The 21,650-nt window shown below is 42.5% G+C and overlaps 1 protein-coding gene across 2 annotated transcripts in view; it reads right to left on the reverse strand.

The window, feature by feature from the left end:
• LOC111145742 (astrotactin 2) overlaps nucleotides 1–21,650 on the reverse strand; it is an 867,423-nt gene that overhangs the window by 472,090 nt on the left and 373,683 nt on the right. For both annotated transcript variants that reach the window (XM_022500914.1, XM_022500912.1), the window contains one exon: nucleotides 7,007–7,174. In XM_022500914.1, the coding sequence (XP_022356622.1) occupies nucleotides 7,007–7,174 (168 nt within the window). The remainder of the gene's footprint in view (nucleotides 1–7,006; nucleotides 7,175–21,650) is intronic.

The raw sequence follows: 21,650 nt of genomic DNA on the forward strand, positions 1-21,650 counted from the left end.
CACAATGCTGGGTTAGGGGTGTCTCATGAAAAATTTATCAATTTAATTGAAAAATATATTGAATTAATTACATGAAGGCCCTAGAGACTGCATAACTGATTATAGAATTAATAGCACACACTATGTTCTGAGTGCCCACCATACATTATGTGTGCTGAGTGTATTTGAAATGTGATTTTTCAGCACCCTGACAAATAAGACTTATTCTTATTTTATATATATAAAATAAGGTTTGAATATATTAAATGACTCTCCCAAAGCCCTACTACCAGTAAATAGAGAAGCAAAGATTTGAACCTGGTCTGACTCAAAAGATTATTCCAATTTTACTCTGGTTCACTAAATGCTTGAATGAATGAATAAAGAGATGAATGAATTAGTGACTAAATGTACTACTGTTCTGCCCTTACTTGCTTTGTGTGGTTTGAAGTCATACTGTGAAAGATTTTATATACAGAATTTAGCATGATACCACACATGTGCAGAGCTTTAGTAAAGCTGTTATACCAAAGGTTTACCCATGGTGACATTCTGAAGAACCAAAGTCTGATCATTTCAACATTCTGGCACTGCATTGTATGGGACCATTGCAAGTAGTTCTTGAATATTTGCTTCTGTCTTCAGAGATGAAGTGTGATGGTAGCCACCCTCCGGCAACATTGTCAGGCCTTCTCTAAGCCTTCAATGAAGGCTTTCCTTGCCTTGGTCCTGAATCAGTTTATTTTCAATCCATTCACCATCATGAAGGTAAACGTTTAATGACTCGCTTTCCAAAGAACATCAGTCATGATTTGTAACATTAACCAATTTTGTTGATATAAATACCTTTATCATAACCAATTTTCAGGCTATGTACATGACATCACCAGAAAAACAGTTGGGAAGAGATGACAACATTCAACTCTCATGAGTCCCATGAGCTGTCATACAGGCCAGCTCCAGCACACCATGTATCCAATTCCATAATCAGCCCTGTGGGTGGTACTAATTGTTGAAATCCCTGAAAGAACACACTTGAGCTGGGCTATGGCACACGGCCAGGAAAACTTGGCCAGGTTCGTCCATGCATCATCGCAATTATATGTTCCTCAACAGCACTACATCCCCACTTCTCTCTTTCTTCTTGGTCAGTTTAGAGGAATTATATTTCTTAGTGACACATCCCCTAAGGCTTTAAGACATGATGAACAATGTTGGGACTCTATGACTTCGTTCAGTCCAAAGAATCCCACCTGTAGAAGGAGGAGCTTACTGCAAAGTCATTTTTGACAGATCTAAGGCCTGAGGGTGTAGAGGGGTTTGGGGTTTATTTTTCCCATGCCTTCCCCATAGTCTAATTCCCAATGGGAGGCAAGGGAGCGGTGGCCCAGCTAATCACTTGGACTGTTAGATGTTCTGCAACCAGTTAGACAGATGTGAAAGGTAGTTTCCCTTTTCCAATGACCAATATAGGCTTACTAAATCCCTTACTGGTTTTCAGAATCTTCTGGTCATTATCTCTCTGTGAATTCTCTTCATCTTACCTTTCCAACTTCATCACCTGTCTATTCCCTAGTTCTCCTCCACCACCGCATGTGTAAGACATTCTCTAGATGCCAGCCCATATATACTGCTTTCTGGTTCCTGGAATAATTTAAACTTTCTTCTTCTTGATTTCAATCATTAAGATCCCTCTGTGAAAAGAACCACTCCTACTAATCCTCCCCCCTGATTCTACCAGGTTCAGCTAAAAGGTCATGCACTCCATGATATATCGCCTGAAATCCCCATGCAGAATACATTTCTCCCTTTTCTCCAGGCATGAGCTACTTTGTTAATGCTTGTTCTTGATTTATCCCACATTTTGTCTTTTATAATAGCTATATATGAGCATATTATTTTTATCCCTGTGAAAATGTGAAATCCATGAAGGCAGGAACATTGTCCAATTTGTCTGTGATTTCCCATAGCACTTAACACACAAGACTTATGAGTTGTGGAATTAAGAAAATCTTGCTTGAATTGAATCTAACAAATTGAAATAAATTTTTCAAAATGGGTCAGAGTCAAGACCCATGAAAATATATTCAGGGATCTAATGTTCCCATTTCTACTCCTTACCTGTATATAGTCCCATCCATTTATGCCTTGAGTGACTTGTAAGAGTAGGGTGCTTTGTTGGACATTGGGGTGGGAAGGATTCTGAAGTAAATGAGATACAGTCCCTGCTTTAAAGAGCTTACATTTTAGCAGGATAGGCAAATTTCCAAACAATAACTCAAGTTTTAATCAGATTTTTGGTCAACAGAGAACTCTGATGATATTGTGGAAGTCATCCATTCTACCAAGAGGAAAGGAGAGGTAATCAGTGAATAGAATTTTACAAAGTCGATGATTAAAGAATGGGAGACATTTCAGGTAGAGGGAACTCTAGTCAGAAGGTCTAACTTTGCATGGGGTGTTTGAAAGGACTGTTGTGAAGATGTGCAGAGTGAAGACCACAAGGACAGGGCTCTCAGGGATGTGGCTGAAAGCAAGGATGAAGCCAGAACCTTCTAGCTTGTCTGGCTACTGGATGGTTCCTAGTGGCCTAATTTCTCCAGAGCTGGGAAATACTTAATCTGAGTTCATATGTAAGTGGATATGGAGGAATGAACGAAAAACTGGTATATAAAATTATTTCAAGGGGCACTTGGGTGGCTCAGTGGGTTAAAGCCTCTGCCTTCAGCTCAGGTCATGATTCCAGGGTCCTGGGATCCAGCCCCACATTGGGCTCTCTGCTCAGCAGGGAGCCTGCTTCCCCACTCTCTCTCTCTCTCTCTCTGCCTGCCTCTCTGCCTACTTGTGATCTCTGTCTATCAAATGAATAAAATCTTAAAATAAATAAATAAATAAATATATAAAATTATTTCAAGCATATAAATTTCCTTCCTTCCTTCATCCTTTCATGATTTTCTGTGCAATAATTATATGTCAGCAATAGGCTAAGTTTTATTTTTTTTAATATTTTATTTATTTATTTGACAGAGAGAGATCACAAGTAGGCAGAGAGGCAGGCAGAGAGAGAGACAGAAGCAGAGAGCCCGATGTGGGGCTCAATCCCAGGACCCTAGGATCATGACCTGAGCTGAAGGCAGAGGCTTAACCCACTGAGCCACCCAGGTGCTCCAGCAATAGGCTAAGTTTTAAAGATACAGGGATAAGCAAGACACATGTTTTGAATCCCCTTTACCAGCCATTAACAAAGCTTACAGTCTGATGACAGATCCAGACAAGGAAAGAACAATGACAAGAACTATGACATAGGGAAGTACAGAGCGTATGAGAGCAGAGAGGAGGGCTCCTCAGTATAGCCAGGGGTTTGGGCTGAATGGAATGGAAATAAAAAAAGAACCCTTGATCTTCCGGGAAAGGGTGGAGAAAGACATTTCAAGAGAGAGGAAACAGCCCATCAAAGTGATGTAGTCATGAAATGGTATGGTACCTCCAGGGAATTAAAGGTCTCAGTATACTTAGAGTCCAAGGCATGGGACAAAGAGAGGTAGAAAATAAAGTGACAGACATGAGCACAACTTTGTCACATAAATAAATTAACAAATATGGCAGCTGGGACTTCTCCTGTTCATGTGGAAAATGAGAGGACTATTTGGGAGGAAGAGGAAGGACTATTCAGAGTCTTGGTGCATCAAGGGTTGTGCTTGGCCAGAAGCATCAGCAATAGCTGGTACCTTTTTAGAAATGTGCAGTCTTAAACCCACACTAGACCTGCAGAGGCTTGGGAAGCATTGGTTAAGAGCACAGGGTCTTGAGTTGGAATCCTGGCTCTCTATCTGCTAGCTATGCAACTTTGATCCTCTCACTTTTCTTCCCTGGCATCAATATTGCCAGTGATAAAGTTGAGAAGGTCAACCCAGTGGATTCTAGTATTCTAGTAGCATTTTCAGCTTCGCAGGGTGTGTGTGTGTGTGTGTGTGTGTGTGTGTGTGTGTGTGTGTGTGTAATTCTAGGGGATATTGGTGGGAGAGTTGATCATTTCCAAAACTGGCTAACACATGCCTCCTTCCTGAATGATCCACTGTTTGGAATTGTGGCCTTGAGCTTGCAGCTAACAGAAAAGATCAGAAACAATGAAGCTGCACCTGAAGGCAGATCAGCTGGGAAACCAAAAGGTCAGACCCTCAGGAATTCACCACTCTACTGGGGGGGGGGGTACCTTGTGTGGGGCAGAGAAGGTGGTGAGCCCTCCCACCAATAATCTTGCTTGCTTTTTAAGGAAAGGAAAAGAAAAAAGGAGGATACACAAGATCAGATCCAGAGGCACATAATTCCATAAGGGCTTCCCTCACTGTTGAGTGAGGATAATCAAGAGTGTGTTTGTGTGTGTGCGCTTGCATGTGTATATGTGTGTGTGTTTATGTCTGTGTTTTGGGAATAAAGAGGTACTGCTTAGGGTGACAATGCCTTGAAGCTTAAATGTTTTAATTAAGAGAAAGAAGATTCAGCTCTCTGGTCAAATGGTACACTAGAGCTACACTGCTTTTTCTAAATGGCTTCCCCAATAGGCCTTCGTAAAGGCTGCAGAAATGTGTCTAAACAGGCTCCCAACTAAAAGATAAGAGGAGATGGTGGTTAGAAAGCCAAATTCTTGCCCAGCTCTGCAGGGACTCAAGGGTTAGCCTGGAGAAGCCCTGTCTTCACTCCTGAACTGTTGCCCCATGGAGAAGTGGAGGAGAGCTAGGGTAGAGGGAGCACAGCCTTGACCTAGGACACTGAGAGCCCCCATGGGCAATGTGCAATGGATTTTCCAGGCAAGATGGCCAGACTCTTGTTAATGAAGAAAGAGATGAAGTTCCAGAGAGACTATAGCAATATAAGTTGTAAGGAGGAGCACAGGACTGGGAGCAAGAACAGTTTCATTTCTAACTTGTTCTGGTTTCTTGACAACTCTCTTCTAACTCCTATTTCCCTATTCATAGACATTAGTAGCCAGCCACCATTTATCGAACAACAAGGATGAAGAAGAGATGGTCCATTTTCTAAGCATTTACTATAAATAAGACAGTGTCTTCTGGGTTTAAATACCAAGTCTATGCTGTTGACTCACACATTTCTATCTCCAGCTAAAACTTCTTTGAATTGGACTTTTGGACCCCGATGTCTATTTTCTATCTCTACTTGATGTTTAGTTGTCATCTTGAACTTACATCCCAGATGGTGCCCTTGATCCCCCACACCTCAATCCTGACCCTCTTACAGCATCCTCTGACTCAATGAAAGAGATGTTCATTCACGCACTTCCAGAATGAATCATCTGGAATCATTTCTGACCCCTCTCTACTTCTCACCTTTCATATCCAATAACAAGCCCTGTCAAATCTACCCTCTGAACATGTCCTGAATTTGACCATCTTTTCCCCTTAACTCTGTCGGTCAAGCCACTGCCCACCCTGCCTACACTGGGATAAAATAGCACCCTTGAATGTGTAGTCAATTTGCCAAGCACCAGCCAGAGTTAAAATTCCGTTAAAATGCAGGCCACATGATGCCACTCCTTAAGCTCAGAATCCTCCAATGACATCCCATCACACTCAGAGTGAATCCTAAGTTCTTGTCATCCTAGATAACTCCCTGCAGCCACCCCCAGGCAATCTCCTGCTTTTCATATTTGCCTCCACTCCTCTCCTCTCTCACCTCCATCCAACCACACTCTTCCTCCTGTTGAACCAATGACACCCTCCTGAACTCCTGCTTCAACATGATGACCCTTGTCATTGCCTCCGCCTAGAATCCCGCCCCCCGGGATAGTCACGATGCCTTCCTCCATCTTAGCCTCGAGGTGCCCCGACTCAAATGTCCCCTTCTCAGAGAAGCCTCCCCTGACCACTGCATGTAACCATGGCTCCACTCCCGCTCCCACCTTAGCATCTCCTATGCTGCACCATCACCTGACACAGTACATATACTTTCCTGTTCATCTGTTGTAGCACTGTCCAACAGAACTTTCGGCAGGGCTGGGGATGTTCTACATCGGAGCTGTCCAGCAGGTAGCCATTGGTCACAGCACTTGATAGATGGCTAATGTGACTGGGGAAGCGAATGCTGAATTCATTTAATTCTACTTAATTTCAATTTAAATAGCCATCTGTGGCTACTGGTTACCCTTGTTAGACAGTGCAGATTGGATGTTTCCTTAGAATATAAACTTAATCAAGGCATAGATTATGCCTATTTTGTCCACTGCTATATCCTCAATGCCAAGGCAAGTATCTCCCTACTCAATACATACCTGGCAAATGGTGAGTAAATAAATATACCAGGGGCTTTCCACACATTATCTCACTTAATCCTAATAACAGCCTTGTGAATTAGATGCTATTTTCACTCTCTGGTACTCACAGAAAGTGTCTTTCTGAAGAACACCCAGCTAGTGTGTACCCTATGACCAACACCTTCCATTCAAGGGGAGTAAGTCCTGGGGATCTTATGTACAACACAGTGAACAATTAACAATTCTGTTTCATGTGCTTGAAAGTTGTTAAGAGGGTAGACCTTAAATGTTCTCACCATAAAAAAATGGTATATGAAATGATGGGGGTGTCAATAAATCTTAAGATGGTAATCATTATACAGTATATACATGTATTAAATCATCACAACACACACCTTAAACTTACAGAACGCTCTATGTCACTTATATTTCAGTAAAGCTGGAAAAAATGCCAAAGGACATCCAGCTTCTAAGAGGTGGATAGGATCTCAGCTCAGGGATGCTGATGATGTTCAGATACCTTGCTTTGCTAAAACCAGACCAGATGCTCTCTGTGGTCCTTTCTACTTCTGGGATCCTGTGGTTCTGTAGAACTTTCTCCCTGGCTCAGTGATGGCAGCACAGAGTTTAACTGCCAATGGAACTGATGGAACTCCTCATCCATGGCTCAGAAGCCATGATCCTTCAGGTACAAGGTGTGCAAGCCATCTTGCAGCCTGCCTCCTCTCTCCCTCCATCCCAGCCTAGCCCATGACTCACCAGTTTCTGGGTCGCAGAGCTGCTCACAGGCATCTGTCGTCCTCTGTCCGCAGAGGTCTCTCACCCATGGGGAGGTGGCATTGATCTGGTAATACAGGGACAGCTTGGCCGGGTTTAACCAGTCTGAGACATCCAGGTAGCTCCCTTCACTCACCACAAAGCTGCTCCCTGTGGGTGAACAGAGAGAAAGACAGCTACTTTCTCCTCGATTGTAGGATGCAGATATATCTTGCTGCTGATGTGCAGGCTGGGAAAACATGCAGGTGCATACGAGCGATCCCCCCACCCCAGGTCCCCCGTTCTCATTTGTCTACCCACACTGACAAGGCATTTTTACAATATTCTTGTCATGGTATTGGCAGCCAGGAGAGAAAGAGACAAATCATACACAGAGACAGTTCAACCTAGTGGAAAGAAGTTGGGCCCTTAGGACTGAAAGAGATTTGGGTTCAAATTCACAATCCACCCTTATCTGCCATTGACTCTGTGTGAGCCACTCAATACCTCCGGGTCTTGGTGACATCATCTATAAATAGGAATATCAATGGAACCCACCTCATTGTTGTAAAAATGGAATAAATTAATATAGATAAAAGGTTATGCTTAGCCGAGGCCTGACTTGTTTTAGTAAAGAATGCTTAAACATTAAAAAAAAATTTTTTAAGTTTTTTTTTAAATTTATTTGACAGAGTGACAGCAAGAGCAGGAACACAAGCAGGGGGAGTGGGAGAGGGAAAGCAGGCTTCCTGCTGAGCAAGAAGCCCAGAGTGGGGCTCAATCCCAGGACTCTGGGATCATGACCAGAGCCGAGGGCAGACGTCTAATGACTGAGCCACCCAGGCGCCCCTAAAGAAATTTTTTAAAAAGATTTTATTTATTTATTTGACGGAGTGACAGCAAAAGCAGGAACACAAGCAGGGAGAGTGGTAGAGGGAGGAGCAGGCTTCCCGCTGAGCAGAGAGCTGATGTGGGGCTCAAGCCCAGGATCCTGGGATCACAACCTGAGCCAAAGGCAGATGCTTAACAACTAAGCCACCCAGGTGCCCCTAAACATTAAAACTTAAAAGAAAAAAAAAATGTGCTAATATCTCTGTCGCCCAGGCATACTCCGCGCCCCCCCCCCCCGCCGCCACCGCCATCTCTAACAGGGATCATTAATGCCCACAGGGGCCGAATGTGTGATTATTAATGGGAGAGAATAGCTGAGCGGCTTCTTGGCCTCCTGGCCTAGATTTTGTTTTTTTATTCTATTAGAGAGAAAGTCAAGGAAATTCATAGCACCTCTAAGAAAAAAAAGCTGCACTTGTGCCATAGAAAATGCCTTAATGTTGGGAATGATGGAGTTTGGCACTGCAGGTTCTCTCAGACTGGGAATGGCTGTGGGCCGGCTCCAGCCAGCTCTTGTCAAACGGATCTAAAAGCCAGTGGTACAAGAACGTCGGTTTTCTTTAAGAGAGGCTGCAAATTCAGACTTTGATTGTAATCAAGCAATTTGAAATAATGACTTAAATTTGTTCTTAAATTTGTGTAAGTCAGGGGCGTCTGGGTGGCTCAGTCGGTTAAGCAGCCAACTCTTGATTTCAGCTCAGGTCATGATCTCAGGGTCCTGGGATTGAGCCCCGTGTCAGGCTCTCGGCTCAGCAGGGAAGCTGCTTCAGGATTCTCTCTCTCTACGTCTCCCTCTACCCCTTCCCCTCCTTGCTCACACACCCTGTCTCTTTAAAAAAAGAGAGAGAGTTTAAAAAAAAAAAAACTTGTGTAAGTCAAACAAAGACCCTACCTTGCAATCTACACTCTAAAATATTCCCCTGAACATACACATATATGTACACACATACATACACATCTACACACACACATATACATACATGAACACACACATGCATACATATATGGATTACACACACACACTCTTTGAGGGCAAGGAACAGAAGCCTGTGCAGGGTGGCTGCATACTAGGTATGAATGGTGAGTGTGTGTATGCAGTAATACACAACGGTAGCCCACAACTGTTAGACAACAAAAGGAATAAAAGGCATCCAAAGTGATAAAAAAGAAGTTAAGACTTCTGCTATTTACAGATGATGTGATGCTCTATATAGAAAATCCGAAAGACGCCACTAAAACTACCAGAACTGATAAATGAATTCAGTAAAGTCACAGGATACAAAATCAATATAGAGAACTATGTCCCCTTCCTATACACTAATAATGAAGCAGCAGAAAGGGAAACTAAGAAAACAATTCCATTTACAATTGCACAATGGCCACAGTCACCAAACTGTGGAAAGAACCAAGATGTCCTTCACTGGATGAATGGATAAAGAAGATATGGTCCATATATACAATGGAGTATTATGCCTCCATCAGAAAGGATGAATACCCAACTTTGGGTATTCATGGATGGGACTGGTGGAGAGTATGCTGAGTGAAATAAGTCAAGCAGAGAGAGCCAATTATCATATGGTTTCACTTATTTGTGGAGCATAAGGAATAACATGGAGGACATGGGGAGATGCAGAGGAGAAGGGAGTTGGGGGAAATTGAGGGGGAAATGAACTATGAGAGACTGTGGACTCTGAGAAACAAACTGAGGGTTTTGGAGGGGTTGGGGGTGTGGGGGGTTGGGTGAGCCTGGTGGTGGGTATTATGGAGGGCACATATTGCATGGAACACTGGGTGTGGTGCATAAACAATGAATTCTGGAACACTGAAAAGAAATAAAAAATAAATAATTAAAAAAAAAGACCTGTACTCTGAAAACTATAAAACACTGATGAAAGAAATTCAAGAAGATACAAAGGAATGGAAAGATTCTCCATGCTCATGTGTTGGAAGAACAAATGTTGTTAAAATGTCTATACTACCCAAAGCAATATACAGATTTAATGAAATCCCTATCAAAACACCAACAGCATTTTTCACACTTACTAGAACAAACAATCCTAAAATTTGTATGGGACTACAAAAGACTATGAGTAGCCAAAGCAATCTTGAAAAAGAAATACAAAACTGGAGGCATCACAATTCCAGACTTCAAGTTATATTAAAAAGCTATAGTAATCAAAACAGTATGGTACTGGCATAAAAATAGACAGATGGATCAATAGAACAGAATAGAAAACTCATAAATAAAGCCACAAGTATATATCAATTAATCTTCAATGCTGAAGGAAAGAACATAAAATGGGAAAAATGAGTCTCTTTAAATGGTGTTGGGAAAACTGGGCGCCTACATTCAAAAAATGAAACTGGACCACTTTCTTACACCATACACAAAATTAAACTCAGGTTGGATTGAAGACCTAAAAGTGAAACCTGAAACCACAAAAATCCTAGAAGAGATCACAGGTAGTAATTTCTCTGATATTGGCTATAACTTCTTTCTAGCAGAAAAAAGCAAAAATAAACTTTTGGGACTATATCAAAATAAAAAGCTTCTTCACAAGAAAGGAAATAATCAACAAAACTAAAAAGCAACCTACCAAGTGGGAGAAGATATTGGCAAATGACATAACTGATAAAGGTTTAGTATCTAAAATATATAAAAAATTTATTAAACTCAATACCCCAAAAATGAATAATCCAATTGAAAAATAGGCAGAAGACAGGAACAGACATTTTTCCAAAGAAGACATGCAGATGGCCAATGGGCACATGAAAAGATGCTCGACATCACTCACCATCAGAGAAATGCAAATCAAAACCACAATGAGATACCACCTCACATCTGTGAGAATGGCTAGAATCAAAATCACAAGAAACAAGTGTTGGCAAGGACATGGAGAAAAGTTACCCCTCTTACACTCTTGGTGGGAATGCAAACTGGTGCAGCCACTCTGGAAAACAGAGTAGAGGTTCCTCAAAAAGGTAAAACTAGAATTACCTTATGATTCAACAATCTCACTATTGGGTATTTACCCAAAGAATATAAGGACCCTAATTTAAAAAGATATGTGCACCTGATATTTATTCCAACATAATTTACAATAGCCAAACTATGGAAGCAGCCCGAGTCTCCATCAATGGATGAATGGATTAAGAAGATGTGGTGTGTGTGTGTATGTATGTATATGTATATGCATGTACATGTATATATACATATATACACACACATACATACAGTGGGATCTTAGCCATTTAAAAAAAATGAAATCTTGCCATTTGCAACAATATAGATGGAGCTATAGAGTATTAAGTTAAGCGAAGTAAGTTAAAGACAAACACCATATGATTTCACTCATATGTAAAATTTGAGAAAGCAAGCAAACAATCAAAGAAAAAAGAGAGAGAAACCAAGAAACAGACTCTTAACTACAGAGAACAAACTGATGGACACCAGAAGGGAAGTGGTGGGGGGATGGGTGAAACAGGTGAAGGGGATTAGAAATACACTTATGACGAGTACCGAGAAACGTACAGAATTGTTCAGTCACCATACTGTACACCCGAAATTAATATAACAGCGTATTTTAACTATACTGAAATTGAAGTTTTAAAAACTTAATAAATGAAAAAAATAATAAAAACAGAGAAAATGTACATAAAATATAGTAAAAGTCAAATTTCACAGGGGTAAAGAAAAAACAAAAAGTTCAGTTAGGACCAAGCTCCACAATGCCGGACTTGGAGAGTAGTTCTAGATTTATGGCAGATCTACAGACCTCACCAGCAGGAGACCTTAAATTGTTTCACAAAGGAGCACCTGGGTGGCTCAATGGGTTAAGCCCCTGCCTTCGGCTCAGATCATGGTCTCAGGGTCCTGGGATCGAGCCCCACATCAGGCTCTCTGCTTGGCAGGGAGCCTACATCATCCCCTCTCCCTCTGCCTGCCTTTCTGCCTAGTTGTGATCTCTCTCTCTGTCAAATAATAAAATCTTAAAAAAAATGTTTCACAAATAACATGACTCAGCTTCTCTCCCTGCATTTGCTTCTATCTACCTCACTATCAACCAATAAAATCTTTCCTTGTATGCAATTTAAGAGGAACTCAGCTACAGAGCATCATATGGGTTTGACAGAAACCTCTCTGTCAGGTCACAAGAGACCTTGCTGGCTGACCACAATGGCTGGGTTCCTGTTGGCCTTGGTGACTAGGTGTGGTCTAATAGGCATTGGTCAGGGAGGTAGGATCATGTCAGACCCTACCTGAATGCCCTGAGGACCTCAGATTCCCAGAAAGGGTAAGGGCATGGCAGGCAACATTACCTTCCCTAACTCACATAGATGATGTGATTTCTATCATTTCATAGAAGGAGTTCCCCAGTAGAAGCACAGTGGACAATATGACTTTTGGTGAGGAGGAAAGAGGATTCTACATGAAAAGCATAAGGGATTGATAGCATCAAGCTCAGAGATGAGGAAATGACCACATTTGAAGTTGGCCTTAAAATCTTTGGCAACTAAAGCGAATAAAAAGGAAAAAAGAAGAAGTCTGCTGGATTCCATATTTCAAATTTCTGGCAAGAGAAGATATGCAAATCTATCTGCAAAGCCATATTTTCCCCTCTGGAACTAAGCCCGAGCAGAAACATGTCACATGGGTCCCTGTGCAAGGCACTGCACATCAGTATCAACCACAGATTTTTCTTTTAAAAAGCACAGTCATGCTGTTTAAATGGATAATTCTTGTATTTATTCTCACTAAAGACTGAGGGATGGATATTGAATTGTGTCCCAGGGCTGAGTTTGGCTAATCCCACTACTTCAGGAAAGCTACGCAGTTCAGTGATGCAGAGAAGAGAGTCTGCAAGACATGTGTTCAGATCTTCCCTCTGCTACTCACAAGCTCTGTAAACCTGGACAATCCTTAGTCATCTCCCGTGAAAAACATGGTTACGGACTTTTCCTTTGTAGGGCTGATACAAAGATTAAATGAGATGATGCACATGTCTTAAGTCAGGTTTACCAGAAATGACACTCAAAAGCAGAGATTGGCATGTGGGAGGTTTGCTGGGGGTTGCCTGGTAAGGAACAAAGAGGAACTGAGCAGGGCGCCTGGGTGGCTCAGTTGGTTGGGCGACTGCCTTCGGCTCAGGTCATGATCCCAGAGTCCTGGGATCTAGTCCCACATCGGGCTCCCTGCTCCATGGGGAGTCTGCTTCTCCCTCTGACCTTCTCCTCTCTCATGCTCTCTCTCACTGTCTCTCTGTCAAATAAATAAATAAAATCTTAAAAAAAAAATAAATAAAATCTTAAAAAAAAAAAAAAAGAGGAACTGAGCAGAGGGAGAGCGAATCACCATGCAGTTTGAGCAAAGCCTTTAGCTGACCCCAGGGGAAGTTCTGGACCTTCAGGGTTGTCCTTCAGAGTTGTCCTGAATCAAGACAATGTGTCAGGCCTTTGTACCCCCACATTAACCAGGCATAGGCTGTGGGCTATCCTTGGGGAGGCGTCATGTGCTTAGGTGAGGTGGTATTTTTCAATGAAGGACATTTCTCCCAGAAAGATGCAGAGCCAGTGGTTGACCACCAACATTCCTGGAAGCTGGAGGAATAGTGCCTACGTTCTAATGAGAGATTTAGACTCAGCACGATGCCATCCACTATAGTATGTGACGTTCACCAGCATATTTTGAAATCTCAACTAACAGGAGCTATTTTAGTTATTATTTGGATTTCTTACAAACTTACAGAGCTCTGAATTCAATACTGGTTAACAGATCTCTCTTATACATGAGAAAAGCGTCTCCGTAAAACGGAGTGACTCAGGGAACCTGGGTGGCTCAGTGGGTTAGGCATTCAGCTCTTGATTTCAGCTCAGGTCATGGTCTCAGAGTTGTGAGTTTGAGCCCCAAGTTGGGATCCATGCTGGACATAGAGCCTGGTTAAGATTTTCTCTCTCCCCATCTCCCTTAGTCCCTCCCCCTGCTTATGCACATGCCCCCCTCAAGGAAATACATAAAATATTTTTTTTTTAAAGGGAGTGACTCGGGGCACCTGGGTGGCTCAGTGGGTTAACGCCTCTGTCTTCCTCTCAGGTCATGATCCCAGCGTCCTGAGATCGAGGCCCCCCCCCCCCGTCCCTGCATTGGGCTCTCTGCTCAGCGGGGAGCCAGCTTCCTCCTCTCTCTCTCTGCCTACTTGTGATCTCTGTCTGTCAAATAAATAAATAAAATCTTAAAAATAAATAAATAAAATAAAAGGGAGTGACTCAAAAGTAGGTTATCATCAACTGCTTTTAAAAAGTATTCTACCAAACTAACTGTTGGTTTAATGGCAGAAGGGAGTTACCATCCCTTGAACACCCTCTCTGTTCCAGACCCTGGGATGAATGTGTTACAAATCCTGTTCACTTAATTCTTATAACAGCCTTATGGGGTAGGTGTTTCCCCCATTTTAGAAAAGGACAACATGAAGTTCAGAGAGAAACTGAATTAACCAAATTTACAACTAGTAAGTGGCTAACATAGAAACGGACTCTAGATTTTTCAGCATCCCAAGATGGGACCTGTCCATTATTCCAGGCTGTCTTGAGAGTTGGGGCTCTGGTTCGGTATCAGGCAGAGCTGCCCTCCGTGGTGGTATTGCTTCTTTTCTGATAGTCTGTGCATCCCCCATTAGGGTGTATCTTTAGTGTGGGGTTTTTTTTGCTTTCTCTGATAGATAGTGCTTTCCTACAGGGAAGAGGTCCTGACTCATTCATTAGTCCTTATCAATCCAGCCCTGAGTAAAGTGCCCGGCACATATTAGGAGTTTAGAGAATGTCTGTTGAATAAATTAATGATCCCATAGGTTTTGGACTGAAGTGTTTTGGTTCTCATTAGTTTCCATAAATGGTTTTAATGAAATCAAAGTTCTGAGCTTGACTAGAAGGGATTTCAACTAACTTCACGGATCGTGAGGCATTCACACTGACCCCAACGTTTTCTGTTTCTTTGCTTTGACTTTTTGTTTTTATCCTGCGAGAGCCAGCATACAAGATTAGCCCTTCAGTGTCTCCCCAGTCCCAAACCAAACCTTGAATTGACAATCAGAGCCCCTGAGCTCGCATTCAGCCCATGGGCTTGCGGTGTGGATTACCAAAGTAGAGACGTTAAAGGGACTCAGTGTGAAGGGGCAAGGACATGTGGCAGGGAGAGACCACATCAGATAGTGAGAGGAAGCAACTTCACAAAATGTAATTGCCGAGACTTAATCCGCATGTTCATTTAACCAACATTTATTAAGCCCCTCCTTGTATAAGAAACAGGCACAGAGAATGATTAATGAATCCATCAAGAAAATTACAGACTAACAAGGGAGATCAAATGTGTGCACAGATAGACACAATACCACCTAGAGTGTTGGGAGCACCGCATGGCAAGGAAGGGCATCTCTGCATGTAAGCAGAAGGAAAAAGGGTGTCAGAGAGGAATCGCTGAAAAGTAGTTGGCTTTTAAGCTAGATCTGGAAGGAGACAAAGGGGAACAATACACTTGGCAAAAGTTAAGGTGGCATTTGCCCCTTAAGGCTCGCCTTCAGACCTGGCCTGTGCTCCTCTTTGTCTCTCTCATACTTACAAGGTGTTGCACACAACTACCAGCGGTACATGCCATGTCACACATTTAGTCATTCATCCATAGATTCATGCATTTAACAAATAAAATGCCACACTATGTGCTGGCTCCTGTCTCAGCCTCTGGATGAGCAAAATATGGTGTCTGTCCCCTGAGTGCCCATTGTCCAGGAAGGGAGATCGGATTTAGCAAATCTAAAGCAAGTCATGAATTGTTTTTTAATTTCCCCTTTCTTATTCTCCCATCTAGGTTGTACATTACTTGAAAGCAGACTATGTCTTATCTAACTCTGAAAACACCACAGTGCTTAGGGTTCGGTAGAGGTTCGGAAGATGACTGGGGAGTGTGTCCATGCAAAGAATGGAGCAGGGGAGAGGGAGAGACAGAGAGTGAGCACAAGCTCAGTGAGGCCAAAGAGTGGCAAGCCGCTCTCTATGGATAAGTTCTAGCATTACTTTGATAATAAAAACACAGGAAAGGAATATAAATGCATTATTCCATGTGTCTCATATATCTCTAGTTTTCCAATGGACCCTGTTTTATTTTCTTGGTTTTGGATCGAAAGCACCCCCATTTTCTGGGTGCTCTAAGACTCCTCTTTGTGCTCAAATCAATCTCCCCAGAGAGCAGTGACTCTGAAATGAATCTTTGCCAAAATCTCAACTTCAAAATGTCATGTTTCCTTATTTTTCAATATATATATATATATTTTTTTCTTCCACTGGCTTGTGGGAATATACATCATCTAATTAGCCAAATGGATTTTCAGTTCAGCCCAATCGTTTCCTTATCTAGCATCTGAAGCTCAGCATTGCTCAGGGGATTGCCTGGGCACGGAGGTCCTCATTAACTCTGATCTTCAATTACATTGATTATAAGCCTGCTTCTGTAATTGTGCAGCATAGATCAGAGGTGAGCTGCAGAGCTCAGGCCACTCCGTAGTGTTCTCTGAAAAGCCAGAGGCATATCGGCCCCTAAAGAAACAGAAAGCTGCAGATGAGAACTAAAAATACCATGGAAGGAGGTATCACCAGACAAAATTGCCTGGCGAGCCAGACGGCAGCTGCAAATCCCTTTCATTATACCTCGAATCATGAGACAGACCTCTGAGAACCATGGATGGAAGATTTCAAAAGAAGGCTCTGGTCACAGTGGTGAATGAGAAGCAGAGGAAATCAAAGGTTGTATGGTGGAAAGATGGTCATCACAAATGATGATCCCGGAATTTTTTGGCCAAATGAATTCAGCTCTTCCCTGGCCCCTTTCTTTGGGAATATGTGATAAATAATTAAAGGTTTATTTCCTAATGTTACATCATGTTTCCCCATGATGATCCCATCTGTCAGGGGCTTGGACCTGGGAGAAAGGTCTTCTCAGAATCACAGGATAGAAAACAAAACCAAGACAAAGCAGAATGAAGGAACTCACCTAACTTCAGCTCAACAGACCCATGAAGAGTACACCCACTCCCACCTTCCTCCCCTGTCTACAGAGCTTTGAATACATCCTACCATCTGCCATTGACTAAAAGCCATTTAAGGAGCAAGTGACCAAACTCCAAATACATGAGGTTAGAAAGAGCCGTTTGAGAGTTTGTGAGCAAGGGCAGAGACAACCTGGAGGGCTGGGAGCTCTCACTCCCTGAGAACAGCAGCGATCTAGAGTCATGGGGTGGGTGTTGGGGGAAGGCTCTCTTACACCTATTTCTGATAGACTCATCAGTCATTTTTCCCTACGTTGTCATCTCCTGATCTTAAAGCTCCCATCCCTTCTGCCATTTTCTTCCCCCTTTCCTTGGATCAACTTCAACCTATTCCTCTGTACTATCTACCTGTCCTTGCATGATTAGCACCCTCCCCAAAATTTGTATGTTGGAAGTCCTAATGCCCAGTACCTCTGAGTAGGACTGTCTTTGGAGGTGGGTTCTTTAAAGAGGTAATTAGGGTTAAATGGGGCTGTTAGGTTCAGGCCCTAAACCAGTAAGACTGGTGTCCTTATAAGAAGAGGAGATTAGGATACAAACACAGGAGGAAGACCATGTGAAGACCCAGGGAGAAGACGACCATATACAAAGAAAGAATAGAGGTCTTCAGAAGAAACCAACCTTGCCAACACCTTGATCGCAGACTTCTAGCCTCAAGAACTGGGAGGAAATAGATTTCTCTTGTTTAACTACACAGTCATGGTACTTTGCTACAATAGCCCTTGCGAACTAATGTACTCTCTGTCTTATTTGACAACAACGACTTCTTAATCCCAGCATTTGCCCTGTTTATTAACCTTTATTTTTGTCATAGATCCCTATGGATCACTTTTCAGAACAGAGTTTTCAAATGCATGGTATTACAAAGGGAACCAATAGTTGAAACACAGTTCTGTCCATGGATTCCCCACACCCCGCCTCCCCAAAGATCCCCAAAGACTAGGGATAAAAACCCTAGTCTGAGCTAAGCTATTTCCATCCATTCCAAAGATGCCCAGTCTGCTACCTGACCTGGTTCCAAACACTTGAACATCACTGGATGGACAAGGGACTGGCAGCCAGATTATGATGAATATGCAATCCTGCTGAAACATGTGAATGAGATGCAAATGACAAAGAGAAGAAAACATGGAGAAGAAGTTCCACTGGCTATTTTAAAGAGGGTCGGCTTCTTTCTTTTTGTCCAAATATTATTTTTTTTAAAGCTCTGAAGAAGATAGAAACTTGGTTAAAAGTAGAACTTTCTTAGAACAATCACACAATAAATCATAATTTTATGAAGCTAAGTATATATTTAATTTTAAAGAAGGTTCGAAAACTTTGAGTTCCTTTATTCCAGAGGATCTCAGCCTTTTTTTTTTTTCATTATCACCTGTTTAGACAATCTATACCTTAATCATCCCCAATCCACAGATATGTTGTGTATATGTGTATGCACTGTGTTTTTGGTGTACATAAAAAAAGAGCAAAAGGAGGTTCCCTCACCTCCAGAATCAATTTTCAAATCTTTGGAGGTATTCTTGTCCTCACTGAGAGTGGATGGTCTAGTTAGAGATAAACTGAGGGTCAAGAAAGGAAAGGGATGTGCCTAAGATCCACTGGGTCTAGTGGAATAGATACTAGTAGCTAGGAGTGAGGTAAGGGTTGGAGATGGACTGGCTTCCCCAGGGCAACAGAGCTGGAAGGTGTTGGGACTGGGCCAGAGCCCAAGTGTGGTGACCCAAGTGTGCAGAGTTTGTCCCGGGATTCCACACTGACAATCGAGAATAGATCCCAAGGAAGTGAGTTGTCTCAAGGCTAATAATTCTCCCTCACTGGGGGTGTCAAATGGTAGGTAATAAGTTTGAGAGGTCCATGTCAAAGAACATGGAAGGACTCATCACCAAATATCCCTTAAAAAGGAGCATGGATGGGGCACCTGGGGGGGCTCAATGGGTTAAGCCTCTGCCTTCGGCTCAGGTCATGATCTCAGGGTCCTGGGATCAAGCCCCGCATCAGGCTCTCTGCTCAGCGGGAAGCCTGCTTCCTTCTCTCTCTCTGCCTGCCTCTCTGCTTACTTGTGATCTCTGTCAAATAAATAAATAAAATCTTAAAAAAAACAAAAGGAGCATGGAGATGGACAGGTCACCGGTATTTAGAGACTTACTTCCCAGCAAAGCTGTATCAAAGGTTTGTTTTCTCTCCCCAAATGAAGGTTTCCTTGATTTCCTCCAGGCAATTGTGTTTCTACTGTTTTCTGTCTTCCCCACTTCAAATTGTGATCAAAGTCTGGCTAAAACAGATTGCCACCAAATTCCACATGCCTTTATGTATCACCACAGTCTCGCTTCAAAGTTGAGTTAGGGGTGTTTGAATCTGGACGAAAGAGGTTTGAAGTGTTGCGATTTCAAAAAATTATTTTTTCTCCCCTGGGATGTAACAATTTGGTACCAGGCTGGGCAGGAGAAGAAAAGAACAAAGTCATGAAATGCCTCTTGTTTTATTCTAGGTTATTTAACTTTTTTAAAGAATTGCTAAAGATTGAAGGCAACTATTTGCTTTTAATTTAGGATTTTTTCTTTTTTTTTTTTTTTTAACTTTCTTCATGACTTCATTGGGAATATACGCATCAAACCAATCTCAGTGTTGGATTTGTTTTTGATCTAAGATCAATGCCTCTTGAATGAACATGGTGGATAGTTGTCCCGGAAACCCAAAGGTCCTGTAGCTCTGATTTGCTAATATATTAGTAACCTATTATGCACAGGGGAAGCATTCCAAGACCTACTATGAATGCACAAAACCACAGGTAATGCCAAATGCTACATATGTTTTTTCCCTATACATACCTACCTATGATAAAATTTAATTTATAAATTAGACAGAGTAAGAGATTAATAATAGGGGCACCTGGGTGGCTCAGTGGGTTAAGCCTCTGCCTTCGGCTCAGGTCATGATCTCAGGATCCTGGGATCGAACCCCACATCGGGCTCTCTGCTCAGCAGGGAGCCTGCTTCCTCCTCTCTCTCTGCCTGCCTCTCTGCCTACCTGTGATCTCTCTCTCTGTCAAATAAATAAATAAAATCTTTTTTAAAAAAAGAGATTAATAATAATAAAATAGAACTATAACAATATACTTAATATAATTTATGTGAATGTTGTCTCTAATTATCTTACTTTACTCTATCACCCTTCATCTTGTGAAGATGTGAGATGATAAAATGCCTATGTGATGAGATGAAGTGAGATGAAGGACACAAGCGTTGTGATAATGTGAGGCTACCCTTGACCTTCTGACGATACATCAGGAGGAGAATCATCTGCTTCTGAACTGTGGTTGACTGGGAGCAAGTGAAACCAAGGATAAGTGAAACCACCACCAAGGGGCCTCCTGTGTTGAAAAATTTCCCTCTCTATCGGTTGCCCAAGTAAGCTCGGATCTCACATGGCAGGCAGAGGGCTGGACTACAGGATTAAACAGGTATGGTGTAAATCCTAGTCTAGGCATTGACCTTCCGTGTGACCCAAGAACCAATCATTTAATCTCGGCAAGTCCTCCTCCATTTTCTTATCTGTACAATGGAAATACTTCATCAAGATTCTATGACCATTACAGAAAATGCATTTGAATTGCCTAAGGACAGAACCATGCCTGGGTAGGGCCTCTGTGTTGTCCTACTCCGGGGGACAAAACTGACATAGCCAACCGTGCACTCTACGTATAATTGCATGTCTACCCATATAGATCTACATGTTTGTGTATTTCATACATGTACATAAAACTGGTAATCATGTGATCATGTGTATATGCATACATGCGTGTACATACGCATAAGCACAGATAATTCTGCGAGTAATTGTGTCGTATGTGGATGGTGCCTCCTGGAGCTGTGCCCCATGGCGGTCCTGCCTGGGACACACACAACAATTTCATTAAAAAAATAATAAGCACCTTCCTCCTGCTTGTCCAAGCAAGTATGCTCATTTCCCCCATGCTGAGCCACGGCCTGTCCCAGGAGCACCACCGATTTTCACCGTATCCCAGGGTGAGTTGGGGAATACAGGAATGAGGGATACAACTCGACCATGCAGGTCAGAAGTGAAGGGACACGGCGGAGAAGAACGCCTGGCACACATTAGGTTCAATAAATCCCTAATGAACATACCGTGTGTGTGGCTAAGACAGGCCCGCCTGACTGCACGACCCAATGAACAGACGTAGCCCAAGACCTTCCAGATCCATCAGCTTAAATTTATCGCTCAACCTGCCCTGCCTCTCCCTCTTGGGGTTCACCGTCTTCTACGACATACATGCCTTTCTGCTTTTCCCAACGAATCTGCACACCCGTCAGGGGCGGTTTGGCAAAGATGGCTCACAACTGCGGGAGCTAAGAATAACCATATTAGCAATTCCTCCCGGATCTGTTTCATTACTACACTGTGGGTTCGATGCCAACCGACCAAATTAGGCCCAGGCACCTGCCTGCTTTCGTGTCTCTCGCTGTCAGTGTGCATGCATGCGTGTGTGTGTGTGTGTGTGTGTGTGTGTGTGTGTGTGTTCCTCTCTCTCTAGTTCTCTGGCCTTCTCTTCTCTCTGTCTAGAAATCAGTTCTGTGGGAAAAGCACAGACCCTGGGATTGACAAAGCTGGAATTAACAAGTACCCTTCCCACTTATTATTTGAGT

The sequence above is a fragment of the Enhydra lutris genome, unplaced genomic scaffold (assembly GCF_002288905.1).
Source record: "Enhydra lutris kenyoni isolate GAN:26980312 unplaced genomic scaffold, ASM228890v2 scaffoldscaffold13, whole genome shotgun sequence".
Classification (NCBI taxonomy): Eukaryota; Metazoa; Chordata; class Mammalia; order Carnivora; family Mustelidae; genus Enhydra; species Enhydra lutris.